The following is a 26,765-nucleotide window of genomic DNA, read 5'->3' on the forward strand; positions in this document are numbered from 1 at the left end:
CCCAGGGGACCTGCCTCTGTTGGCCTGGCAGGGTGCGCAGGGGGTCCCCCCCAGGCTGCAGAGGGCAATTGGCCATGGGGCCCAACTCACAGGAGCAGCACAGTCCCTGCTTGCGGACCCCCAGCAGCATGGTGCGGCAGAAGTTGCAGTAGGCRGGTTTCTTGAAGTGCTTCAGCCTCCAGGCATGCTGCCCATCATCCTTCACGTTCTGCAGGGCGCAAGAGCGGGGGTCATTCCCATGTTTGGGGCCCAAACCAAGTCATTCTGACAATTTTACCAGCTTTTTGCCCTGTAAGCCCTCCCCCCCCACCCCAGTATGCCTGACGGAGCATCTCCTCTGTGGCTCCTCCTGCTCCCCTTCCCCACTGTGCACTGATGCCACCATGTCAGACACCACTCCCGATGGGGTGCTCAGCCAGCAGCTGGTGGGGAAAGGGGTGACTCTGTGCCTGCGGCCACATGCCTGTCACTGCGCTGCCCACTGCACTGACCAGACGTCACTCACACCCCAAATCTCCTGGGTTAACAGCTCAAATGGTGGCTCCCAAAATTTGCTCTGTCAAAGCACAGTCCACCCAGACCATTGGCTTCACCCTTTGCCTAACGGGATGAACCCAGAGAGCCCATTCAGGACACAGCCGTGCAGGCAGATGTCCCAACCCCAGACTGATAACTGGGGATAGGGATGGACCAGAGGCTTTACAGTGTGCAGGTCAGGCAGCTAAAGGCTGCTAAAACCCACTGGGCTGGTGGCACCACCACCCCAGCAGAGCTCACTGTGTGCAGATGCCCTTGTTGCTCCTGGCCAAGGATTTGCTTTGTACCAAGGACTCATCCCTCCTACCCTGGCCATCAGTCAGGGAAATCCACGGTTGGGACAGACAGCAGGTGATGGGGCTCTCCGGGCCCCAGCGCAGGGTTGGTCACTTCTGTCCCAAACCCCACGTCCCCCTGCAATGCTTCTTTGTTTGTCACTGGTGGCTGACCTCAGCTGTCTGAGTAAATCACCCCTCCTAATTAATCTGGAGACAGTGAGGATCCTGCCTGTAATTACAGACACTCAGAACTGCTCTTGGCTGCTCCTGAGCACTTCAAAGACATTTTAGTCACTTAGCTCACGTATCAGTTACAGGATGAATCAAAGCACCCAAACGCAGTGGTGTGAGATGCAGGCAACCCAGGCTCCCTACCCGGCCCACAGCTCACCCTGCTTGGGAACGTGGCCCCTACCCTGACTGCTCTACACAGCTCTGTACCCCTTTGGGTGTGAGGCTACAATCCATGATGGGGGTGGAAAAGCCTCCATTTTGGGGCTGGAGAGCATGTTTCCCCTTTGTGACAACCTTTCTGGGCCCCCGGCAGACCTTGCCCCTGCCTCCCTCTCTCCTACATGCACTTCCCTGAGCCCAGCTCCTGCACTTTGCTCCCTTCAGCCTCTGTTTACCAGCTATCTGCAAGTCACTTAACATTTTCTTGACTTTRTTTGCTGTGCAAAATTGCTTGCTGAGCAATGAAAGCAAATGATCCTGGCTCTGCAGCTGGCACACAGCCTGCCGCGCGCTCCCACTTTGCCGCCACGGCAGACAGCCCTCATTGGATGAGGGTGTCTCTTCAAATCCGGGTCCAGGCACAAGCACTTTCCAGGAGCCACTTAAAATTCCTCGCTGGCTTGAGCTTTCCTGCTGGAAAATCTGCTCACCAGCCTCTCCATGGAAAGCAAACACCAGAATGGGCAACAGGGACAAAAACCCAGTGAACTTTCATTGCCATTTATCATCAGATAGGGATTTGGATGCCCCTTAATGAAATGAAGCTTAGTAGAAGAAAAAGCACACGTGGAAATAAGGAGGGATCAAAATCACCTTAACTTTGCTCTTTGAAGCTCACCCAGGAGAGGGAGCTAGCATCTTATCATCTTATTTTTGGAATAAATCTTTATCATACTGGAGTACACTAAAATACCAAGCAGCAAATCCAGCCTGTTTGGGCATTGCAACTGTTAATATATCCCAGCCAAGAACTGGGGTTGTAAAGACTTTTAGGGGGGCTGGCCCTTCAGCAGAAATGAGGTAGGGGTGTCTGTGTGCTGGAGACAGCACAGTGGATGCTGGCGGAGGGCTGTGCAGTGCCGGACTAGACGGTGGAAAGGCTGCCGGTGTGTTGTCGAGAGTAGGGTGCCCTCCCGTGGTTTGTGTGTGCCCTCCCTTGCCTTCTGGCCTGTCTCTTTTCCTTCTTCCCTCCATTGTAGCTTTGCTGGTGTTGCAGGGAGCCCCTCTGTAATGCTGAGGTCTTTCTCCATGGTGTTCCCAGGGTGAAAGCCCAGCAGGCACGTAAGTTGCAGATGCTGGGAGCCAGAGGTGGCTGAATGCCCCTGTCGCAGCCTTTGGAGCCAGCCCAGCATGTGCCACCCAATTTTCCAGTGCAGGCACTCACCGTCTCCATGCCCAAGAGGACCAGCAAGGGGATGGTGGTCATGCCGCCCCGGATCCACTCCTCCAGTGTCACGTTCCCATCATGGTCGTAGTCTATCTCCTCCATCATCGCTTTCAAGATCTGGAGGACAGAGAAGATGCACTTACATGGTGATGCGGCCTGTGAACCCAGGTCCCAGCTGGCTACAGACCCGCTTGCCTCCCTGCTCCCCAAGTCTGGCAGGACTGGGGCTGAAAGCACCCCGCATCCCCAGCCCTTTTGTAGCTCCAACCAGAGGCACTCACAGGCTTCAGCTCCGTGGAGTCCCACTCCAGGTACTCCGCCACATGCACCATTTGATTGATGATACGATCCAGCTCCTGAGCACAGGAATAAGTCCAAAAGGGGGAACCGAGTCAGACAGTTAGGGATATTCCAGCCTTAGCAGCATGTCCAGCCTCAAGACTCCAAACCAGGAACATATCAGGTCTCTATACTTATATATCCAAGGCTGTCCCGGTCCCAACCCTACCCAGCCCATGGGTGAGATAGTAGCACTCCAATTCTTGGTGGGAAGCCTCTTTCCCCACTGAAAATTCACATTGTTTTTTCTGTAGAAAAAGCTGTTCTGGTAAAACAGATTTYTGTTTGCGAGGGGTTTCAAGAAAAATACACACAGGACAAAGAGAAAGCATTATGGTTTTTTGTGCAAGAAATTTCCTTTTCTGGAATACTGAAACCYGATTTAACATTAGATTTTAGTCTTGGGTGAATTTTTTGTAGCTATTGCTGGATGATACAGAGCCGGAGTCCTACCTCCAGCATGCCACAGTCTGGCATAGCCGGGAAATGCTGTTCCCTTCATCTTACATTATTATTAYTATTATATCTCTATTTAGTTCAGACTGATATGGCCTCTGTCCCCCATCGATCAACATGTCGCCCATCTGCATTGTAAGGAAACAGCCTGAATCATTGTCTCAGTGGAGACATTTCGATCTGTAGAAGACAATTTCTGAGCTCTACCAAACAATTTTCCCAAATAAATCTGATGTTGCCGTTGCAGTGCTGTGAAGAGTTTGGGGTTTTGAACCCATTGGGAACTGGGATTTTTGTGGGATTTCCTGTAGGATGGGCAATCTGTCTGTCAGCTTGTCTYGGCAGGGCCCCTTCTGTATGGGATCTGAGGGGAGCTGTGGCTTGGCCCCAGGGAGCAGAATGAAGAAGGGCAAGCACAGTGCCCGGAGGGAGTGTGTGTGTCATTCACTCCAAATGGACCCAGTTTACTAGCCCCTGTCCTGAAAAAAAAGCTTACCGAGCTGTCCAGGAGGCCGTTTCCATCTGTGTCGTAAAGGCGAAACATAACTGAAGGAAAAAGAAAGTGAGTTTCAGGTTAGGTTAGGACCCCAGCCCTAGACCTGGGCACTGGGTCACCCCTACAGGCATCTCCAATCCTGGCCAGCCACAAACTGAGTGAGGCTGGAAGAGCTGGGCATCGCCCCTGGAAAACTGGGCTTTGTAACYGCCACGCAGCCTGCTGACACTCTCCCTTGCTCCGACACAGCACCCTAAATGCGACACCACCAAAGCAGCACCATGCACCACGGCATGGGTGCTGCGATGCCTCTCCAGTCCCCTGTGGCCCTGGGCCGGGAGCAACGCTGCGCCAGCACGGCCCTCCTCCTGCATCAGGGAATTACTTCTCTGCCTAAAGACTCCAGCACAGCAGGTGATGTCACGGGTGTCTGATGCCACAGATGGCCATGACAGCCAGGGCTGCCGCCCAGCTCCTCTGCCCTTGTTACACCTCTGAACATCCTGAATCCCTATGGGCTCACAGCATCCCACTGGGGGCTCTGCTGGAGGGGCCACATGCRTGCCCCATCCTGTCCTCCGGCTGAGGAGGCCACACTGAGCACCCCAGGAAGGATGTGGCCTGTTACGCTGAGGAAGTGAATCTGTACCAGAATACAGGTGGACAGGAATTAAGGTTTGACATTCTCCTGCTGCCCCTCTGCCAGACAAGGATGCCACCAGGTGGGACCAGAGGAGCAATGCTGAACAGGATCCAATCATCTAGACATAACCCCATCTGGAAGCCAGAGATGGATTTCCAAAGTGGTTTTAATGTTTAATCATTAAAAAACAAAAAGCAGCAGGCCAAGCCATGAAAATCCTTTGCAGCCTCTGCATGGGGTAGATGTGGGATGTGATGGGCGTAGGGTAAACCTGCCTGTCCCTGAAGAGCCAGGTTCCAAGGTCTCWCTCCTGGCTCATTCCCAGCTTGGTCCCACGTCTGAAGCTCCTGGTTACGCCTCCGGTACCCAGCCCTGGTACTGCCAGTCTATGCCTTGCACAGAGCCCCAGTCCCAGCTTATCCCAGTGACACTGCTGTAGGGGGGCCAGYCAGTGCAGTGGGGTCACTCGGGACCCTCCTTGCCTGGAGAAATGTAATACCAGTGGTGTCAGAGCCAGACTGGCATTGAAAGGCTTAAATTACTAGTAGAAAGCCCATAACAAGCCCGGGATGCCAGCTCCTGCAATACTTAACCCAGGGCTTTCCTACTGCGGTGGAAAATCAGCCATTTGGGATTGACCAAATTCATCCCARCTGTCAGGATGAACCTTCCTGGCTTCCCAAGCAATGTACATCCATATCCTAGCACAGCAGGGAGAGTTCAGGTCTGTTCTTTTGCTTTGGGAAGGTTTTGAATTTCAACCAAAGCAGGAAAAGGATAATTTATCTCAGGCCACGTGTGTTTGCCTGGAGGGGTTGTGCCAGCCTAACTGATATGCCTATATCTTCATTCACCAGGGCTTCCTTTGGGGTAACTCAGGGGATGGTTCAGGGTCCTGGAGGGAGAGGACAGGCCTGGACCCTCATCTGCATCCCTCAGTGCCCCTCACTCTTTACCCATCACCACYTCATGCTGATCCCAGCTGGGGATGACTTTCAAGCCCAGCCAGTAGCATTCCTGTTCAATCAGATCTCCAGGSTATTCGCTGTTGGGTACCTGGGACCCTTAGGGCAGCAGAATCACAGGAAATAAAACATGAGGGGGATAAAAGCGAGGACTGAGAAGCCTAAATTCTGCCCACACATATTTGGCTCAGTGAAATGCAAAGGACAAACTGCAGCTTTCACCCACCGGCTCTGGGCTGCGCAGGCAGCACTGCAAAGCCGGCCTGGGAAACAGAGCAGATGATGATTCAGGTCCAAATCACACCCCATCTGAGCTGTGACTAAGGTATGGGATAATCAGAACACTTGTACTGCCTTCAGCTTCTGAAACCCCAGAGGTTTTGAGTCAACCTAGCTGTGATCTTTAGAGAAATGGCTGGCTCGTAGCCTTCCCTACATCTGCTGTTGGCCATGATCTAACCAGTTAATTAAAATGCTTTGACTGCCATGTCTGAAAYGATCCATTGTCACGATCAGCAGCAAATACTGAGGTTTCACTTTTTTGCTATCTGAAATACTGCTATTTCTCCAGAAAAGCTCCTGCCCAGAGGGCATCTGGCCTTTGCTGTGGTCTGGCCTGGGGCTGGGGTCACATGGAGAGGAGGACCTAGCATGTCCAGCCCTGTGCCCCTCCTTGGACCAACCTTCCAGAAGATGCCTCTAGCAACCYGTCCTCCCAGTTCTTCCATTCATCACTGGCATTGAATAACTGGCAGTCTGTGGTCCCACAGTCACACTTACATTCCAGCTTGTCCTCTGCCCGTCCCCTCTCCAGCAGTGAGAGGTAGCAGACAATGTCCTTAAGGTAGACCACCTGAGCCAGGGGTACCGGGGGATGCGGAGTGGCAGCTCTCAGGGAGTTGTGGCTCTTCCGGAGGCTGAAGGGTAACCTCTTCTCCAAGCTCYTTGAGCCTGCAGGGATGGAGTGGAGAATTAAGGCCCAGCACATGGTAGAACTATCATAGAAGGTCTTTTGGGCCAACTCCAGCTTAGCACTGTCCCTAGCCTGGATGGGCCTGGGAGCTCACAAACTCAAGGTGCAGGGACATCTCTTCCCAGGGCTGTTCTGCTCAAGACAGGCAAAATGAAGATGCCCTGGAGAACAATGCCCTGGCTTGGTCTCCTTGTAAGAGAAGAGCTGGGTGATGCCAGCCAGTTCCCAGGGCACAGCCCTCCTCTGCCTCCCACACAGCTTGCCTGGGTTGTGTGGGTGGGACAAGGCCCCAGGAGCCACAGAGGTCACCCATGGGGACGTGCCATGCCAGGGGTGAGCTGCCACTTGCAGCACCCACCCTAGAATGAAGCTTGGCTGGTGGCATGGCAGCTCGCTGGAGATGCCAGGACAGCCCACRCTCACAGCAGCCTGGGCTGACTTCAGCCGTCGGCAGATGGCTCCTTCTGGCAGCTGGGGCCCTTCTCAAAGCTCCCCTTTGTTCATTGCTGGCAGGAGCTTGGCTCAAGGCAGTGGTGAGTCACTTCATTAATCCCCCTCRCTCGGAGCTGCTGCCAGGTAATTAAGACATTGACTGACGGTGGCTCTGCGGGACAGGATCAGTGGCTTAAGTTGTGAGCAAAGGTGTTAAGAAACCAAAGAGCTCACTGCGTTTGAAAGGTCACTGCTGTTGCCCTGGGGACCTGACCAGCCTGTGCAGCCAGAGAGGGGTAAGTTGCTTCTTAGCAGCTTGGGAAAGCAGCAGGCAAACTAACACAGGCTCCCGGGAAAGTTTGCACTGCCCATGCTGCCCTTCCCAAAGGATGGAGAGCCTTTGGCAGGCCTGAGAAGCCCCATGGGGTGAGGGGCTGAGCAGATCCCCATCCAAGCTCACCTGGTGACTGAGGGCTGAGCAGTGACCCAGAGGAGATCTTTGAAGACCCTGAGGAGTTGTGAGCAGAAGGGGTGCCAGTGGTTGACTTCTGGGAGGATGACCTGGACCAGCTGGGAGAGGCATTGGGTATTGATGCTGGGGTCAGAGACACTGGTTGTGGCTCAGCTGTGTTGCCATGGGAGCTCTTGGACTCAGGAGTGTGCCGTCCCAGGGCACTTAMAAGTGTTTTCCCGTTGATCCCTGCAAAGCAAACATACTCCTGTGGGCAGTGTGACACCAGCGTGTCTCCATCCCGCAAGTCCCTTCCTCCGGGAATGCAGGCTGCCTACCCAGCTGCCAGTCTCTAGCCCCTGAACCCTCTCTGTTACCCCTTTTGCCATGGGGCCCCCACCCTCCTGCCTGGCCCCGCAGCTCCCAGTGGCACTGATGTCCTCTGGGCATGGACCACCACTGTGTTCAGCACTGGAGTTGGGGAGGAAGTGGTTCTCTGCATTAGCCCACAGATTAGAAGCCAGAGCTGCTCCCCACCAGGTCCAAGCCCCGATTTATCAGCCCACACACACCAGGGAAGGTTTTCCCTGCTGCTGGTTCTCTTGCAGTATATAGTCCTTTCAGCAGATGTCTCTGCACACTGCGAATCCATCTACACAGGGGATGAGAGAAGGCAAAAGCAGGGCCTTCTCCAGCAGCCTGGCAGCAGGATAGGAGCAGAGTTTGGATGCTTGCTCTAGAAAGTCTCCTGGTCTAGGTGGAGCCGCGCACTCAGTTGCCACCAGCATAGGTACCTGTGACAGGGGCGCAGGCCACTTTGGTCTGGATGGAGATGCCGGCATCAAGTGACTTTGGCTCTGAATGCRTGGAGGAAATGGAGGAATAAATGCAATGAAGCTCCTTGGACCTTCTCCCGTTGGGGGAAGTCCTGCCCTCCCCAGCAGAGCTTTTTGACGAAAGCAGGGTCCCAGGGAGCCCATCTGCAACTGGTGATGGGCASTTGGATGGGACAGAGTTGGGCTGCACCACAGACCCTTTGGGGCTGGCCCTGGTGTCACCCACTGTGGGGTGCTGCCCTGAGCTAGCGGTCTCCCCTGCACCCTGCAGCCTTCCTCCCTGTGGAGGCACGTCACAGGCTGCAACTGGGCCCAGCAGGGCCGTTAGAACAAATTCCTGCTTCCGCCTCCACCTTGCATCCCACCGCAGGGACAGCCAGCACGCCCAGCTTGGTCAGGCAGGGGCCGGCAGCTGGCTCACCTAGTGTGTTGGGCTGCGAGATGCTGGGGCTCTGGCGCTGGGCCTCAGGGGACGCTTGGCTTATCTTGTGCTTGAAGGACATGAAGAGATGTTGGCAAAGCTCCTCAGGTACATCCACCTCCAGGTATGTCTTCATGAAGAGGTGAAAGCCTTCGTAGTCAATAGGCTGGGGAGGGGGACAGAGGAGGCTACTGAAGACGCCCTGGGCACGTCATGGAGGGCAGCAGAGCCAGCTGGAGCTGCTGGCATGTCGGGGCCTAGCTCTGTGCCACCCCTCGCCTCACTGAGCAGATTCGTGTCTCAGCTCGGCCTCCATAAATCAGGCTCTGCTGGCTCCTGCCTCCTGTGCATGCCGAGCCGCAGCCACGATGCTGCCTTAGCTGTTTCTTACAATTGATTAGACAAAATAAATGACCAGAACAGATCTGCACTTAGCCTTTCATTTCAGGGTACCTGGGGACACCCCTTTGGGGATCTGAGAGTTACAGCAGGGAGGGGAATAGGCTGGGRAAGGGCCACAACAGCTCCAGTATTTTTACAAAAGGCGGAAATCTAACCCCAAATGCCTTGTCTTGCTGCACCACCTGGCACTGAACGCCGAGGCAGGACAATGCCTAGATTTTGGGAAGTGTGAAAATGAGGCCTGGACATGTGACAGAAGCAATTAAAATCAGGAGGTGAAGGGTCCATGCAATGTACCAGCTGCTATCCCTGGAGCAAGGAGGGAAGCGATGGACCTGCCTGGGGAGCATGCACACCACCGGGCCCTGCTCCCTCCCCTCTTTGTGCAGCTTCCTCTGCACGGAATAACCTTCATCTTCCTCCTAGCAAGGAAATACAGTGCAGCATCTGCACTTGCTGGCTGGTGGCTGCTGCAGAGAGCCACTGAGGTCCTGAAGCTGGTGACCCAGGGGCCATGCTATGCTGCAGGAGCAGACAGCTGCCTGGGAGGACGTCACTCAGGGCTGGTGACACTGTGTGAGTCACTGGGACTGGCGGGCTGGCTGCTTCTCTCTTGCACCTCAGCTCTTTGTCACACCTCTCCATGGAAGGTGGGAGCCAGGCACTTGAGTGGCGGGAGGGTTGCAGTGGGGTTGGGGTGATGGGTATCATTTGGGAGACCCAGTCCTGTGCTGAGCAACTTGCTCAGCAATCTTGGCTCAGAGACCTGGGGGAAGGCTGGCTACTGCRAGCCAGGTTTGCAAGGGCAAATATAGGTTTTAACACTGCCCTGTGCTCTGCCCTTGTCTGAAGTGGCCCATGGCCATGTACAAAGACCCTCAGACAAGGCCTCAGGGCTTCAGTGGGGCTGGAAGGGAGGGCCCCTTTTCTCCCCTGCTGCTCTAAGCTGCCGTGAGAGAGGATCCCAGTGCCAGACCTTGCAGCAAGCTGACAGGGTGACCAGTCTCAGGTCTCCCACTGCCTCGGGACACCCAAGCCCTGTGCCCTGTGGTGCCTGGGGAGCTTTGCTTTCATGTGCGTCTCTTCCTGACACCTAGCGCCTTGGCCTTTGCATGTGCTAGCAACACAAACGTGCCTGTGGGACATAACCAGCATGCAAACTGGTCTCCCCAACAGTGGAGCAGCRCTTGGATAGCCCAGCAGGACAGAAGTGGGGTCCCTCCTGCATTTTCTTTGCAGGAAAGCTAGGCCAGGCCAGCACTGCTTAGAGCCGAGATGGGAGCTCACAGCAAATTGTGTAGGAGTGGGCAATCTGATGGAGCTGCAGAAAAGGCCAGGGATGATAAGAGTAGCAGTGGGATGGCACCGGAGAATGAGAAGCAAAAGGCTCTCGTAGACAGCTCAGGTAGCAGACGGCTTATGGGCCTGGGGTCTCTGAACCTGGAGGACGCTGACAGATTGTAGTGCCGGGGTTATCAATTCATGGCAAAAGGTTAAAGAACAAAATAAAGACCTTATGGCGCAGTCAAGGGGACAGGGGAGCATTGGACTCAGGGGGATATGAAATGCCCCAGGAGGAGGGAGGAGCAATGAACCCGCTGTGTACAAGGACACCCGGCTGTCTATAAAGACAGCCCAGCAGGTAAACACTGGACAGGGTGAAAAACTGCTAGCACAGAGGCTGATAATGCTGCAAGAAGACATCGGTGTAAACCTTTTCTGTGCGCATTTTGCTTGCCAACAAGATGCCTTAAAAATAGTGAATGCAAAAGATCCTGTTCCTGCCCTCCACACTTGAGCTAAGCAGGCTGGTAGAACTGGGCTTGCGACAACCTTGTGAGCTAGATTTGCAGTGAAAGAGCAGGGCAGCTCTGGAAGGACAAAGATCTCGGCCTGCCCCAGGGCTGTGGGGAGAAGGGCCAYGGGGAGGACCACGTCGGACTATTTTGGGGGGTGGAGAACAGCTCCCAAGGGGCAGGGTGAGGAGTGTTTTGTTCACAGAAAGGATGCAGGAGCCGAAGAGCCCTTTCCAGCTTTAATCAGGATGCACTCCCCCACACGAGCTGAGCCATGCTTTGAAGGCATTCACACTCCCCCGGAGCCTGCTACCCCCTTCTGTGTCAGCAGAAAGGCCACGCAGGGAGGAAACGTGTCCCAGGGGAGGGACACGAAGCAGTGGGACCCTCCAGCCCACCTCCAGCCCTGGCGACCATTGTCCTCCTAAGGGCTCCTTGCCTCCTCCTTCCCYCTGCTCAAAGCCATGTCTCTGATTGGGGATTTTGCTGGTCTCTCCCACATGCAATTACCTCCCGCATCAAGAAATTTCCTTTCCAATGGCCTTTGTAACACCAGCTGGCATCCTCCAGCCCAGGATCCCACAGTGCACTTGAATAGTTGGGTAGCTTTTGCTGCCCCTCCTCACTGGATACAGCCCACTGATTTTCTTGTTTCACCTCATTTCTAGTGATTATGGCCCCTGTGAAAGGCTCTGTCGTGCTGGCACACTAATAGGTCTCTCTAAAAGCACCACTTAGGAAAAATAACCCCAGCCTTCCTTAGGCAAGTGTTACAAGGAACAGGGCCTTCCCATGTCCAGTTTTGGAAATGCCAAAAGAACTTGCTTTGGGGGAAATGTAAGGGGCAAGAGATGGTCTCCCCTTCCTGCTTCTGCCTGGCAAAGAGATGCTCAAAAATGCTCTCAGTGGTGCAGCTGGCAACCAGCACAGGATGGCAAAATGGCTCTGGGGTCTCCATAGTGCTGGGATTCATTGGGATGGCTGTCCTGGAYGGGATGGGTTGGCACGTGTGTGGAAGCTGGATAGAGAACCGCTTGCTGGGATGCTCCAACCTCCCTCCCCAAGTGCATGGTAAGCTTCATTTTGCATGGTCACATCAGTGGGGTGGACAGGGAGGGATATTGCTGGAGACTGGCTGGGGAGCCACTGGTGAGACTCTAACATGGGCCTGGGTGTGTCGGAGCATCTTCCCCAGCCTCGGGCAACACGGGGCCATGGAGAGAGGCTGGGAGGTAGATAGACAGGTTGTGTTAAGATCTGCCTTCTCTGGGGTGTTTTTGTCTCTGGGAGTTGGGCTGGGCTGAGGGAACCAGGAGGCTCCCAGGAGCATCTGCTGTCCTGGTGTGGCCGAGAGAGGCTAGAGAAGAAAGCACCTTACCTGTTCTGGGTTGTACCTGGCAAGGACGCCATCCCCATGGAACTCCTCCAGGACATCCTTGAGCTTCTTGGTGGAGTCTGGGGAGACAAAGGCATTGCACTGAGCACGGTGCCAGTGAGTTCAGTTTGCCATACCACTAGCAGGACGTGGAGATGAGTTTACCTGATGATACAAAATCTCTGGAACAACCAGGTCCCCTCCATGCCTGGGAAGAGGTCACCCCTGCACTGCTTTTCTCCCCTTTGGAGGAGGCATGGTGTCCTGGGTGGTGTGTTGCAGCAGGCAACTGCCTGGTTGCCTGAAACCCTCCTCTCCAGCACCCCACAGCAGTGCAATGTCCCGCGCTGAACAGGACCTGCCCTGCTAACACTGGAACTGGTCACCCAAAACCCTTGCCAGTCAAACCTGCTAGTCCATAGAGCCTGCATTTCCCTGCTGGCCCCCTAAATAMCATCACTTCTGAAGCTAAACCTAACCCATTCCAGGTTGCTTTTGGCATCCCCTGGCGAACCTTAAAAATTTGGACCAGAATTGGAGGATGAAGGAGATGGGGGTGATGTGAGGCCACATCAGCCCCTTCTGYGGACTCACGTTTCCCAGACCCTCTGCACTTTTGTGGGTAGCAAAGCCCTGGATCCAACCAACGATGGCAGTGCTGCACCACTGTGCCTGGCCTGCAGGGACCCTAGTACTGAGGCTGGGACTGACTCATCTCCCAGGAGGAAAAAGCTGCAGTGATACCATGCGCCATCCATGGGGCCGGGGGAGCAGAGTCCTCCTGCAATGCAGCCCCGCTCACCGCTGACTTCCTGACACRGAGAGCAGCTCCGTGGAGGCGAGAGGGTGGCCCTGCATGGCTGAGACATGCACTTGCTGCTGCTGGCTGGGGCAGGCAGCTGACGGGGCACCCCTCAGGCCACCGCGCTCCCAGCACGCTGCCCTGGTGTCCCAGGGTCTTGCCAGGACTGTATTCTCCCTCGGCCCTTTCTGCATGTCTCCTTGGCAGTTGGCTTGGCTTAGTACTCTCTCACTGAGAGGTTGTACCCACTGGTAGCTTCTTGCTGGTAGCCTGAGTCTTCCCCAGTCCTTGCAAAGTGCCCTGAACCACCATTTGGCTGCTCTGGGATGTGTCAGAAGAGAAAGGGAGAAAGCCATTGGTCTGCATAGATCAACACGCAAATAGTGAATTGTCCATGTATTTCCCCAACTGAGCATTCTCAGAGCTGGAGTGGCAGTAGGGATGGGACACTAGTCCTTCAACAGCTGGGAAATAAGAGAAAACTGGAAAAAAAGATCAAGAAGGGGAAGAAACTTAAGCCCTAACATTCAGACTCAGACCTCCAGACCTGTCCAAGAGCTCATTTAAAAGATTCTCTAATACACCAGCCCTATTAATTAGTGTTAATTCTTCTCTCCAAAGAGGGGGTCTTGTTGCCTCCAGTTCTTCACAGCTCTCTGTTGGGGATGCGGCATAATAGCTGGGGCTGAGGCTCAGTGCTGGACCATGAGTGTCTAGGATGTCAGGCCATGGGAAGGGGCACAGGAAGCAGCGGCAAGGTGACATGTTGGTGGGACAAGAGAGGCAGGGCACTGGGCTGCAGAGCCCAGCTGGGGGCCAGTGTGTGCATGAACCCTACTGGGAGGYTGGCTCAGGACATGTGGGAGCAGCAGAGGGTCTTTGAGGGCTTTGAGGGCTGGGTAAAACCCTAGTGAGTCCCTGGCCCTGCCCCAAGCGGCCCTGGGAAGCAAACACTCCATAGACAGGGCAGCGCAGCAGCCCCATGTGCTCCCRGGCAGCCCCGTACTGGGACCCAGGGACACAGTGTGACTCCCAGAAGGTGGGTGGCCTTGTGGGTCTCAGGGCAAGGGGATGGGGTGTGGGAGGGCCCCTTCATGCCTCTGTGGGCCACATTTCCATGAGACACCTCCCATTCACACTGGGGGGGGGGGGTTGCTTTTCACCACTAGTTCCTTCTAACATCTCACCAAAGGCTTTTTCCAATGTTGCATGTTATAAACAGTGTGAACTGGATTGAAGTTAATCTGTTCCAGATACTTTCAATTTTAGAACGACATCCTACAGACTTTTTAAACCAGCAAGGATAGCTAACTCACAGAACGGCAGGAAGGTGGAGGCTGGATGAGCCCTCTGGAGAGCTCCCATCCGACTGCCCCAAACAGGGCCTGTTTTTAAGCTAGGTCGGGTTCAGTCAAGTTTTGAGTGTCTCCAATGATAGAGACCCCCCCAGTTCTCTAGTTCTGGGCCCTGCATCTGACCACCCTCACGGGGAAGATATTTTCTCTTATGCCCAGTGGGAACSTTCTGTGCTGCCACTTGTGTTCGTCACCACTCATCCTTTCACTGAGCAAGCAACCTTTTGAGAAAAGCCTGGCTCCRTCTTCCCTGCAACTCCCTTTAGGTAGCCGAAGACGGCGCTAGCTATCCCCCTTCTCCTTTCTTTCTCCAGGCTGAGCTGACTCTCATGGGCTCCAGCCCCCTGGCCTTCTGAGCAACCCTTCACTTCACTCGCTYTGGTCTGTCCTTGTGTCTCCTATAGAGAGGAGCCCAAAACTGGCCACAGAAATCCAGATGTGGCATCGCAAGTGCCAAGTGGAAGGGAAGGACTACATCCCTCAGCCTGCTGACTACATACCTGCTGATACAGTCAGGCTGGTGGGTGGCCCTCACTGCTGCTAGGGCATGCTGCCCTCTCACAGCTAGCTTGCTGCCTACCAGGACTCTCAGGTCCCTTTTTGCAGAGCTGTCTCCCAGCCTGTCCTGTTGCATGGGTTCAATCACTGTCTTTGTTGGACAGAAGGATGCTGCAAAAGCTCCAGGTAAGATCAAAGTGCTTTGAAGGAGAAGCTGTGGAAAATACTGCATTTGGACTGTGCATCCCTGCCTTGGGGAGGGGTAAGGACGGTTCATCWGTGACAGTCTTAGCCTTCAGATGGAAAGTACATTTCTTTTGCTAGACAATATCCCTTCTGCATGCTTGCAAGCTGCGCTAACATTCAAAACATTTCCATTTCCTTGATTAGTCCCCCGTGGATCATATAAAGATGACTGAGTGATGTCTGGAGATGGAAAGGATATTCACAGTTTCATAAAACACCACTTTGCCCAGCTCTTTCTCCAACAGCCCTCCTGGAGACACAGCTAGGAATGTTGCAGCTTGCCTCTCCGAGCTTCCAGACCACAGAATTTCTTGCCAAACTTTGATTAAGAAAATGAAGAAGCTGCATATATTTTGAACTCAGCATTACAGATGGCATTTTATTGTCTGTGATTAAATAAAACAGAGACGGCTTTCTGGAGAGGCAGGACTAGATTCAGTGATACTCCACATACATCTCTGCCTACAGTCCCATCTTGCAACGCCTTGGATGCTTGCGGTGTGCCTGGGAGACAGGTCCCTGGGGCTGGAAACAAGGTGTGTGTGTGGGGGGGGGCAGTTTGCACAGTTCTGTTTAGATTTGGAGACAGAGCCCCACCAGGACWGTCAGTTTTGACCCAGTTTGCCTCAACCCTAAGACACAGGATGGATTTAGAGGTCACAAAAGGAATGTATTAAGCAAGTCAGGCTTCGGTGCCAGACTGGAAACAGGAGGCTATAAACAAAACAAACTGGAGCCTTGGTCCTATTCTAAGTTTAACACCTGGTTTCTACGCTGACTGTTTGCACTCTGTTATTTGGRAGCCCTGGGACATGTCCCAGCCCTGAGGACAGCACAGGGAGGCTGGGATGAAGCCGGGGGCTCAAGGCTTGCATGCACTGCCTGGGATCCCTGATCCTCTCCCATGCAAAYGAAGGAGCCGAGCTCATCTGGGGGGCCTGTGACCTCTGCAAAGCAATGCTCTCCCAGATTTTACAACCCCCTTCTCCATTGGTCCTGTGATGCTGGCTGGGTYTTCTTGCTCTTCCTGCCCTGTGCTCAGCACCGCCTGGGTTTTACCATTTCTTCTATATCGTCCACCACAGTGAGCACGCCAAGTACAACTGCTCTCCTCTACCTGTGACCTCGGGGACATCATTAGCTGCTTCTGACGCTAACACAGTCCTGACGAAGGCACCACCTGAAACAAGCCATAGACCAGCTCTGCATGTTTAGGAAAAGCTGGCCGTGCCACGGGATGGGTGCAGGAAATGCCGGCAGGCTGCAGGCAGTGCCGTGGCATGGGGGGACACCCCGATGCTGGGAGCCAAGGGGGCAGAAGGTGCCTGCGCTCCCTCCACCATGAGATGAGAGCTGGCTTAGCAGCCAGCTCATGACGCGGAGCTGGTCCTGGTACAGAGGAGACGTGCTCTCCCCTCACACCCAAGAGATGGAGAAGTACTGCCCTCCGCACATTCCCCTGTCAAGGGAATGGAGATAATTTCAGATCGGCACCGTCACTGAAACTACTAAAAATACGTGAGAAGAGCTACTTCATAAGCTCTGCCGGTGGAGGGTTCTTCCTTCTAACGCTGTTGGCTGGGGGCGTGGGATCCCCAGAGGTGACGGATCCTGCTGGGCCTCGCTGAAGTCCCTGGCTCCACTGGCCTGGGTTACTCCACGGCCATAAAAATAGACCCCAATTCCACAGGAAAAAATCTCCCTGTGCTTAAAATCCAGGGAGAGAGCCAAGGAGCGAAAGCCCATCCCCACGGCTGTTCTGTTGCAAGCACAGCAGACGCAGAGAGCTGCCGGGCGATGGGTTTCGCAGCYGCCCGGCAAGGCTTGGCCTCATTAGCAGGGGCGGGAGGAAGGTCCGTGCAGGGTGCAGGCGAGCCGTGCCGAACCCTTGTCCGGGACCAGATTTGCCTGCACGACCCGTAGCAGTAAATTCCCGACCTCAAATCTGAGCCACGGGGTACTCACAGTCGGTGTACTGCTGCAGCTGGGCGAACTCCGCGGGGCTGAGCGAGATCCACCCGCCATCGCTCATCGTTCAGGCGGCCGCACGGCGGCGGCGGCGGCGGCGGTGGCGGCGGCGGCGGTGCGGAAGGGGGGCGAGCCGTGCCGCGCTCGAGCTGTGCCACGGCGCCCGGGGCTGTCGGGGCTCCTCGCCGCGCGGCCCGGCCAGCCGCCGCGGTCACATCAGCGCTGCGAGGGAGGCGGCGGGCTCTTGTCCTGCGGGTGCCGGCCCCACGGCCCCATGGGCGGTGAATCCATGAGCTTCACGGCAGCCGAGCCGCGAGCGTCCATTCGGCATCCACCTCCCTGGAACAGGGAAGAAACAGAGGCGGCGGGATGACCGAGGCTGCTGCCTGCCCGCGGCCATCGTCACACAGCGACCGGCCCCTGCCGTCGCACGGTGGCCCGGTGCCGGAGCCGGTCTCAGCCCCACGGCTGGCCGTCTTCGTCCCGCAACCCTGGCTCTGCCGGGGCAGCGAGGGCAGCAGTCGGCAGCGTCGGGGCTGCCACGGGTGGGAGAACGGGTGTGACGGCGCTTGCGCAGGCCGGGAGGGCCCGGTCCGCCGCGGCGCCGCAGCTCGGACCTCTGCTGCGGGCGCGCGCTGGCCCCGGACGCTGCGAGGAGGCGCACGGCCAGGTCCCAGCGCCGGCGCCTTCCCCCGTGAGAGGGCACCCAGCCTGGGTCGTGCGGAGCCGGCACCCGCTCCGACCGCGGCGGCAGGCCAGCGCCAACGAGGGTGAAGGCGGCGAGGCGCCACCCAGGGCACCTGACGGTTGCCCAGGGCCGCGAGGCCCGGAGCTCAGCGCCGCCGCGACACTCTCCTCTCCCCGGGACCGAGCTCGTCGCGGCGGCTTCGTCACCAGTTGCGAAGGCCGCGATTCGCGGCGTCCAGAGGATGTGGCTCCATAAAGGTCGTGAGCCGAGGACAGGGCAGCTTCCTCTCACTAACTGCGAAAAAGGCAAACGCCGCAGGCAGAGAAAAAAGGAGCTTGTCCCCATCCATCAGGCCTGCAGAAGAAACCCTCCACCACGCTCGGGGAGACTAACCGGAGCTCCCTGAGACACAACACAGCGGAGCCTTCCCTACCCTGTCCATCACGTCCCGGGGAGGGAGCCGAGGCTTCCCAGCTAAATCTCCAGCCGGAGGTGCTTTGGGTAGTGCGGCACGGCCTTTCCAGGTCTCCAGCCCCCCCGTCTCTCCCACGGGCTCGGCACAGCCCTCTAGCACCCGGCGCTTGCGTCGAAAAACTGCCCTGCTTTGGGAGACACTACGAACAGGAGGGGTTCCCCAGGCTGGATAAAAGGGGAAATGCTGGTATAACGCAGTGAAAAATGCCCCGCTGCTTCCAGCTAGATGTTTGCCGCRTGCATTTTCAGGGGGAATTCAGCATGATCCAAGCAGAAAGCRCTATTAATTAGCAAATACGCAGCTCACGAGGCCTTGAGGGCAGGAGATCTGAACAAGCAGAAATTCAGACTGTGCCTTCATCTATGAAACTGGTTGCGACCTATAGATGCCTCCTGGACCCAATAATCATTTCTAATGAAAATCTATGCTAAAAATTAGGTGAGAGGGAACACGCACAAATAAGAGAAGTGCTGGAGAAACCTGTGCCACAGAGGAAATGTCAGAGAGCCTCAAAAGAAGTGGCAGTCTCCAGCCGATCGCTTTGTAGCCTTCAAAATTTGTTAGTTTCTGTGCTTAACTGAATCAGCTGCCGATGTTTGGGGGGAAATGTCAGCTTCCCGAGACAGTTGTTCTTCAAGGAGCAGATAAGAGCAATTTGATCTTGATTTTAGGGCCATCTCCCTGCTAAGTGTTGCCTGCCAGCTTCCACCAGGCTGATTTGACTAAATGGATCAAGCAGACTCCGGGGAATCTGCGAAAGGCCAACTGACCTCAGGCAGCATCCGAGAAGTGCCGTCATCCATCACGTCGGGCTGGCTGGGGTGCCCATGTCACCTTTTCATTAGAGGGAAAAGGCATTTGATTAAGGTGAATGAGTCATTTCGAGTGGGGAAGCGGGGGGAGGGGGGGGGCGGCACGTTTCGGGGCAGGCGGCAAGCTCAGCAACGGCGCTCAGCCCTTCGCGACATGCTCGGCAGAGCCTTCTCCAGTGGTGTCCCGGCCTCCAAATGAGCGTTTTCCAGCACAAATGGTGAGCGAGGGGCACCCAGGGTGGCCGCAGGGGAGATGCCCTTGGCGTGCAGAGCCCCCGACCAACCCAAGCAGCTCCCTGAAGAGACAAACCAGGCATCAGGACCACCTTTGCGATGTGGCCGAGACCCACGGCCAGGTTTARTGTGCTCTGCCAGCCCTGTACGCCTCCTGCCAGCATCCCCTCGGACAGTTAAAGACGGGATGCTCTGCGGTGACCCTACTTTGCCTGGAGCACTGCAACCCTTGGCCGTGAGCTGGATTTCTCCAGGCAGCCGTCTCCCTGCCAGGCTGCCTCTTTGGCCGGGAGCTTGCTGGAGGAGCTTTGGCGGCTTCCCTTCACCTCACGCTGGAAGGTAACGAGTGCTCTCATCTGCTGTCGATCAGATTGACCCTTCGTGTCCGTCTCCTCACACCTCTCACCTCTCGTTTGCTAATAGCTGCTTTTTGAAAGGCAAACTACTCCGGATGCAAGCACAGCCTGAGCGCTTGGTGGCTTTTACAGCCTCCACTTGTGTTGTTTACCGCATTTGCTGCTCCGTTTTCCTGCAAAATCTCTCTAATTGAGAGAGGAGATATGACGCGCTTCACACAGCTTTTGGTAGGCAGGCAAAGGAAAAGCACTGTTTGGTGCTCTGGTTCTCCTACCGCTCAGCACTCCCCACCCTGGCGGTGGGCAGGTGGACGTCCAGGTCCAAGCTAGACCCGGGCACAGGCCTCGATCCTGCTGGGCGCAGCTGTGCGGGACCCCGGCTGCCTTYGCTGGGCCCTGCCAGCTTGCACGGGCTGCTCGGGCGTCTCCAGCCTGCTGCGTTCCCTCTTCCACACCTTCCTCTTGGGTTTGTGTCGGACTTGATCTCCTCGTGGGAGACTCTCCAGCAGCTTACGGCAGAGAGGGAGGAGGAGGAGGAGGAGGCACGGGATTGTTACCACAAGGATATTAGCTGCCTTCCGGAGGGGCTCAACACGTGATAAAGATGTCAGGTTTGAGCCCAAGTGGATGATACTTCTCCCCGAGTACAGCTGCTTTTAATAGCCCGGCACTGCGGCACAGCCTCCGCCTCCTGCTAAGAAAACGTGGCCGCCTGGCCAAAGATCTTGAGCAAAAATAATTTTCTTTACTAATATTATTTTGGCTCTAACACCAGCCACTGCAAGCACCCTGGGGGCAACACAGGGCACTAATGCAAAGCCCCATCTTGGTGGAGGAGGAAGAACCCTAACACCATCCTCAGGGCTACGGAGAGGACAGTGACCCATCACCACGGGGTGAGTAAGCAGCACAGTGCCCACGGTTGCTCTCAAACGGTGGCCAAGCAGGTTTTCCAGCTGTGGGAAGCAAACACCACCAGCCTGGTAGGGAGTAGGTGAAACCGAGCTCTCCAAGAACTGCTGTTGCCCCACGCCTGGAGAAAAGCAAAGCAAACTCCGGGTGGCCGGTACCTCCCCTGGGCACAAGTCTGCTGGAGCTAAATGACACAGATCTGCTCAGCCCTTGCCCCTGGAGATGCTGCACCAGCAGTCATGAGCACTAGTTTGGAGCAAAACCCGCTTCACCGCCATGCCCTTCAGAGCAACCCTGAGGAGATGAAGGAGCAGTCGCTGCAGAGGTAATGGAGATCAAGTATTAAATGTACCAGTTGCACACACGTTTTTTCCCCTTTCTTTCAGTTAATAGCGAAGATGTCAAGGAGACAGCGCTTTGGGATGTGCTGACGATACAAACGAGGCATTAGCTCTTGTGGGAGAGAGGAGAGGAGCTTTCTAAAGCAACGCAGCCCCTGTAGCTTATTGCCCCAGGAGCACCAGCCATGCCCCCGAGCAACCCCGCACGGCAAGCTGCGGGGACACAGGGTGCGGACGGCCTGTGGCTGACATCCTGGGCACCCACGGGGCCCCGCAGGCAACCCGAGCAGCTCTCTGGGTGCCCGCCATGCCCCAGGGSCACTAGCCCCGGAGCTGTGGTGCCAAGGAGCAGGTACTGGCCCCACACCACCACGGAGGGGTGACCAGCAAGCAGGTGGGATTTGCCTCAAGGCAAATTGACCTGCTGGGGATCTTGCTGCCCCAAGGATGCTCTCCGAGAGCCAAGCAGTCGCTTCAGTCCCAAAAAGCTCTTCCATGTCTCACCTGCTGCTGCTTTCCCTTCCCCTCTCCCAGCCCAGGAAACCGTGAGCAACATTTGCCCTCTTCAGAAGAGATAAACGCGGCCATAGAGAAACGTGCTCCAGCATTTCTGAGGGCCTGCTAACGAGATGCAGAGCCAACATGCTGCAGAAGGGCAGGGTGGCTTCCTGCACGCAGCCTCGACACCTCTGATTAAATCTGGGGCCGAGGAACAGAGCCACCTTCCTCCAAGCTGAAAAGGGTTTGAGGCAGAGATGGAGGGAGGAAAGGTGTCTGGACAGTCCAAATAAATACACATTTTCCAAGAAAACCGTCACAGCAGGAAATATCTGGGTGCTCCAGGGGTGTTTTGCAGCCCCGGGATGCATGCTACTGATGGGTGACAGCCCTGGGAGTGGTACCGCTGCCAGGGCTCTCGTGCTTAGACACCCCATCCCATGGCCCGGGACTCGGCGTCCACAGCACAGCACTGACGTCTCCAGCTGGGAGCAGGCTGGACACAACATTTTTAGAGATTTTTCTTTCTGGTTAGAAAAAAATACCCAAACTCTTCCCAAGCCCTCATCGATTTCCTAGAGTTCTTCGCCTTGGGAAAAAAGACAAGCCGAAATACTGTGTTTGAATGTTTCCAAGATGAAAGTTTGTCTCGAGGTATCTCCTAGATTGGTTCAGAAGAACTCAGGCTGTAAGAAACCCTCTCCCAGTGTAAACATGCTTTCTCCTCCCACGCAAAAGAGCTGTTTAGTTTGACCAGAAACTATTTTTTATCTTAAATTTATACAAGGAAAGGCTGAGAGAGCAGGGTTAGCTCGGCCTGCAGAATAAAAGGCGAAGGGGGGGGGAATCTGGCTGCTGTTTTCAGCTACTTAAGACAGACCCAAGTTGCAGCATGGGAAGTTCCCACTGGGCATAAGAGAAAATCTCCTCCCCGTGATGGTGGTCAAACATCAGGACAGGCACCAGAGAGCAAGGGGTGGATCTGCATCCTTGGAGATACTCAGAACTTGCTGGGACAAGGCCCTGAGCAACCTGGCCGAGCTTTGCAACAGGCCCCGCTTGGGGCAGGTTGGACGGCAGCTCCCCAGAGGGCCCATCCAACCTCCGCCTTCCCGCAAGTCCACGAATTTGCAAAAAAATACAGTTTACAGCTCCAGTATGAACTGGTTTCCATTCCCTGCCTCCCAGCCTCTGGAAAACCCTCAAACCTCGTGAATCCAGGAGGGCTGCCAGTCGCAGCTTGCTAGATAATGCGTACCAAGCCTCTCCTCTGACGGATGGCAGAGGAAACATTCATMATTTCTTTTAACGACAGGTTACAGGGCGCCACGAAGAAGGACAAGAAAAGCAAAGCAAAGCACAGTTAATTGGGCCATCCCAGGGGCTTTCCCCCAGCAATTTCTGGAATAACAAATGCTACTTTTGGCATGCCGGTCTTACATTGCAGGAAGGGAAGGAATAAGCCTCCCTAGGAATCCAGCTGCTGTTCATTTGGGCGTCCTCTGAATTGTCAGTGGCAAATTATGTTATATTAAATCAAATTTGCCTCTTTCTAAAAATAGCTCCCCTACTAGTGTTACAAATAACACTGGATTACCCTAACGGAAAAGCGATTCCTGGGGAACGTCCCCTCTGCCCCCTCCGCCGCTTTGTGCCGCCGCCACCGCGCCGTGCAGCGTGCTCTGCCCCCCGGCCGCTCTCCGCTGCTTGTGTGGGCTTTGCCTTTTTGCACAGAACGAGCACGTTGCCAGCAGCGAGACGTGACTGCAGGACTATTAAAGCAGCTGGGGGAGGATGAAGGAGTGTGTGTGGGGGAGCCGGGCTCCGAATGGCCTCCCAAACCCGCTCCTGGGAATCGGCCAGTTCCGGAGGTGGCGCAGTGTCCCCGAAGCGCCAGTGCTCCCTGGAGGGCTGCGGAGCATCCTGCTGGGACTGGGGGCACGGGGGCTCTTCCAGAGGGATCTGTGAGAGGCAATCAAGGAAAGCAAGCCGGGTGGTTTGGAAGCTCCGCAGGGAGCCTCCTTTTCTGGCTCGTGGCACGGCGGAGCCGGCAGATACCGAGCCCAGCAGCACCGGGGCAGGGGAGCCCCGGGCACCGCAGCCACGGCTCCGTGGCCGGCGGCTGCGGGGAGAGYGGCAGGCTCGGCGGGAGCTGCAGCCCAGCCATGTACGGCCTGAAACGCTCAAGTCAACAACGGCGATGCCAGGCCGGAGCTGGCGAAGGGCCAGGCCCCGTCGGCGAGCGGGGCCGGGGGGGGGAGGCCGCGGCTGCCCCGCGGCCCGGCTCCGAGGCACAGGGAGAGGGCACGTCCCGACCTCGCGCGAGAAGGAAATGCCGCTCGGCGCCCTTGCTGACGGAGCGTGTGGGGCCGGGCAGGTTCCCGGGAATGGCAACGGGGAGAAGAGGGGAGCTGCTTTCCCAGCTTGCTGCCCGCGCTCTGTGGCTTGGCTGCCCGGGAGCATCAACACCGGCCCCTGGCTGCCCCCAGCAGCTGAGGACGAAGGCGCCCCAGCTGCTCGTCCTCCCCGCGGCACGACACGGTGTGCATCCAGGCTCCTGAGCCTCTGGGACACGGCTCCGCGATGGTCCCTCCCCAGGCGCTCCGTCCCCCTTCACATCCTGGCAGTGAAACGTGTCAGGTGGGGGACAGCGCTGTCCCCATCACATCGAGCCAGAGGCATTTTGCCACCAGCCACCCGTGGCAAGCTCAACCCTTAGCCAGGCCTTTTCAGGAGAAGCAGCTTTTGGAAGAGCTTATTTTACAACACGTTTCCCTCTCGCAGCACAACCATCCCAGGCACCTCATCCACCCTCTCCGGGGCTACTGCTGGGCTCTAGCTAGCGATGGAGATCTAATTCTGCAAGAGCTGGGGCAGAACGGCTGCAGGAGATGCTTATGGTGGGCTACTGGCCTCCAAGCACCTGCAGAAGAGCCCTTGCTCCTGCAGAGTGACTCCAGAGCCTTCATCTTTCAGATGGCTTGAAAGCCTTCCTGGGATGCGTAGAGCCATGCCTGGGAGATTTCTGCTTCAGACACCCATTGGGAAGGAGACAGACTGGCTCCTGAGGCTGCAGGAGGTTGCATGCAAGGAGGGAGCGCTCCTGCCATGCACACGCACGCACGCACACAGGAAAGCTGTAGCTTTCTAGTAGATCCGATGTGCATCATGGACCTGAAGCCAGGCTCTTTTCTGCATCCCTCGCTGCCAATTCAGCCCACGAAGAACCACAGTCTTACTCACAACATCTCCCAGGGCAGAAGCAACATGGGTCCCTGCAGGAATGGCATTTTCCAGCCTGCTCGACCCATCTTTTTTAAAGATCAGCCTATTTTTGTGTTGTACTGGGGAGAGGCCCCTTAGGCAGTGGGTGGAGCGTGAATCCCTCCTGTCCCACCGCAACAAAAAGCCAACCAAGTCACGCTCAAAATATTTTCTGCAATTACGTGAGAATGCACTTTTCTGCATTTTGCCTGCCCTGCCATGACCAAACCGGAGAGAGCACACTGGATGCGCCTTTTTCCCTTCTCCCCTCCTGTGATTCATTCGTGCTGCTTTTTTACTACACATTCCCCCTTCTCTTTAACTCCACACAGAGCCCTAAACCCAGCTGTCCAGCCCCAGACTGCTGTCCAAGCACTCCACGCCAGTTCACCTCTCCAAGGCCACGTGCCCGCGCAAGCCCTGCTCCAGCTGGCCCCTTGCCCTGGGCACCTCTTGCAGRAGGTACACGCGTGGCCCTGGCGACACAGTCCCTTCCCACCTGGCGCAGCTGCTTTTCGGCACGCGCGCCCCTGCCAGCTGGTGAGAGCTTCCCATCCCACCTGCCTGGCTCCTCGCAGTCAGCAGCGCTCGGGCAAAGAGAGGCAGAGGTGGTCTTTGGTGCACAACCCAAAACACCACATGCGTACGTCTGCCAGAAGCACCTCGCTGGGCCTCCGCACCYGCCTCTTGGCTGCATGGCATCCTTCCCTGCAGAGCTTTTAAGGAAAGCAAGCAACATTTTGCTACGAGATGCTTTGCTCTCCCTGCCTRCTGGGGATGGAGGACCGGCAAAGCTGGGGAGAAGAGATATCCACTGCCACCATAATCACCTCTCTTACATGTGGCAGGTTTTATCTCCCACATGGCTGGCCAGCAAAATGGAAAGAGGAGGGTTGCTGTAGGTGGCCAGCTGGGTCTCGGGTTGGGCTGTGAATGTACCAACTCCGAGTGTTAACAGCAGGTCATGAAGGTACCTGTGGTGCACAGGCTGAAGGCAGATCTCGGCTCAGCCCAGCCCCAGGGGAATGGAAGGGAGCTCACCCAGCCCGGGTGCTGGAGCTGGCACCTCCTTCAGCCTGCAAGGGCCAAGACAGCTCGGTGCAGACACTAGGACGCATGGAATTTCCCACCTTATTGCTGTTGTCTTTTTGCAGAATACTTTTTCTGGTTGAGTTAGGAACAGGCTGCATCCAAGCTAGGACACCTTTTGAGCAAGACAAGTCCCATCGCCACTGCCATTGCAGGTCCTAGACAGACCACAGCTTGTCTCATGGAAAACTTTCTTCCCAAGTCGAACAGATGAGCACTGGTTAGTCCCACAGCCTGGGATCCTTCCAGGGCTCCCAACTACACCAACTCTCACTTATTAGACCGAGATTTCCCACCGCCAGCAGGGGAAAGCCCTGGCTTTTTCCCTTTGGGAATCCTGTGCCAATGAGTCCCACAGGTTAACTGCACCTTGCATGGGAAAGTATCGCTTTCCAGTAGCTTTGAAATTGCTGCTCTCCCCTTTCATCCTCTGAAACAACCTGAAGAACAAGTTCCAGACAGCCTTTCTATAGGGCTCGGCACGCTAAACACCTCCTGATTATTCCTGCCCTCTAAAGAAAACGGCCACAGTAATTTTTACTTAACGAGAAAGACACCAACGGGCTTTTCTGGACGAGCAACGCAGGGAAACGACTGACTCAGGCTGCACATCTACTGGCCGAAAGGGCATGCGGTTTTATACCAAAGCTGAGAACCAACGCACGTTCACACACCGGTGAAGATACGCCAGCGTGTAGCCTCCGCGGGAATTAGTAGGCTGCATTAAAGGCTGGGTGGCAGCCATGTTCTCAGCCCCCAGGGAAAACGCGATGCCGCCTCGTCCTTCCCGGCCTTTTAATGTGCCTCTTCCCCGGGGCCGAGCCCCGGAGCAGCGCCCACGCACCCCGGCTCCAGCGCCCCAAGCCCCGCTCTCCGAATCTCCCCAAACTGCTCTAAACGCAGCCCAAAGGGCCCGGGCAGGGCCGGGCAGCAGCGCGGGGGGCACCGCAGGAGCGCAGGGCCGGGCAGCAGCGCGGGGGGCACCGCAGGAGCGCAGCCCCGCGCAGGGCTGGCCGCGGGGAGCCGCGCGGGACGGCGAGCGCTGCAAAGTTGGTCCCGGCCGCGGAGGAGGAGGAGAAGGGGCGGTTTGTTCAAAAAGCATCGCTGCCGGCCGGGCTGGGGCTTCTCCCACCGCGGGGTGGGAACCGGCCACCGGGGTTTTTTTCTAGCTCGTTTGCAGAAAGCCCCCCCCACACACACACACAC

At 56.2% G+C, this 26,765-nt stretch overlaps 1 protein-coding gene across 2 annotated transcripts in view; it reads right to left on the reverse strand.

The window, feature by feature from the left end:
* LOC112971721 (diacylglycerol kinase beta-like) overlaps positions 1 to 16,954 on the reverse strand; it is a 40,004-nt gene extending 23,050 nt beyond the window's left edge. The window contains exons 1-10 of one of the 2 annotated variants that reach the window (XM_026077381.1): positions 16,888 to 16,954; positions 12,025 to 12,101; positions 8,449 to 8,614; positions 7,986 to 8,048; positions 7,201 to 7,440; positions 6,116 to 6,286; positions 3,728 to 3,777; positions 2,718 to 2,792; positions 2,434 to 2,553; positions 91 to 208 (exon numbers count right to left, since the gene is read on the reverse strand). In XM_026077381.1, the coding sequence (XP_025933166.1) occupies positions 91 to 208; positions 2,434 to 2,553; positions 2,718 to 2,792; positions 3,728 to 3,777; positions 6,116 to 6,286; positions 7,201 to 7,440; positions 7,986 to 8,048; positions 8,449 to 8,614; positions 12,025 to 12,101; positions 16,888 to 16,954 (1,147 nt within the window). The remainder of the gene's footprint in view (positions 1 to 90; positions 209 to 2,433; positions 2,554 to 2,717; positions 2,793 to 3,727; positions 3,778 to 6,115; positions 6,287 to 7,200; positions 7,441 to 7,985; positions 8,049 to 8,448; positions 8,615 to 12,024; positions 12,102 to 16,887) is intronic. The other variant, XM_026077382.1, reaches the window with a different exon arrangement.
* Between the last annotated feature and the right edge of the window lie 9,811 nt (positions 16,955 to 26,765).

Source organism: Apteryx rowi, unplaced genomic scaffold (assembly GCF_003343035.1).
Source record: "Apteryx rowi isolate R43461 unplaced genomic scaffold, aptRow1 scaffold_450, whole genome shotgun sequence".
Lineage (NCBI taxonomy): Eukaryota > Metazoa > Chordata > Aves > Apterygiformes > Apterygidae > Apteryx > Apteryx rowi.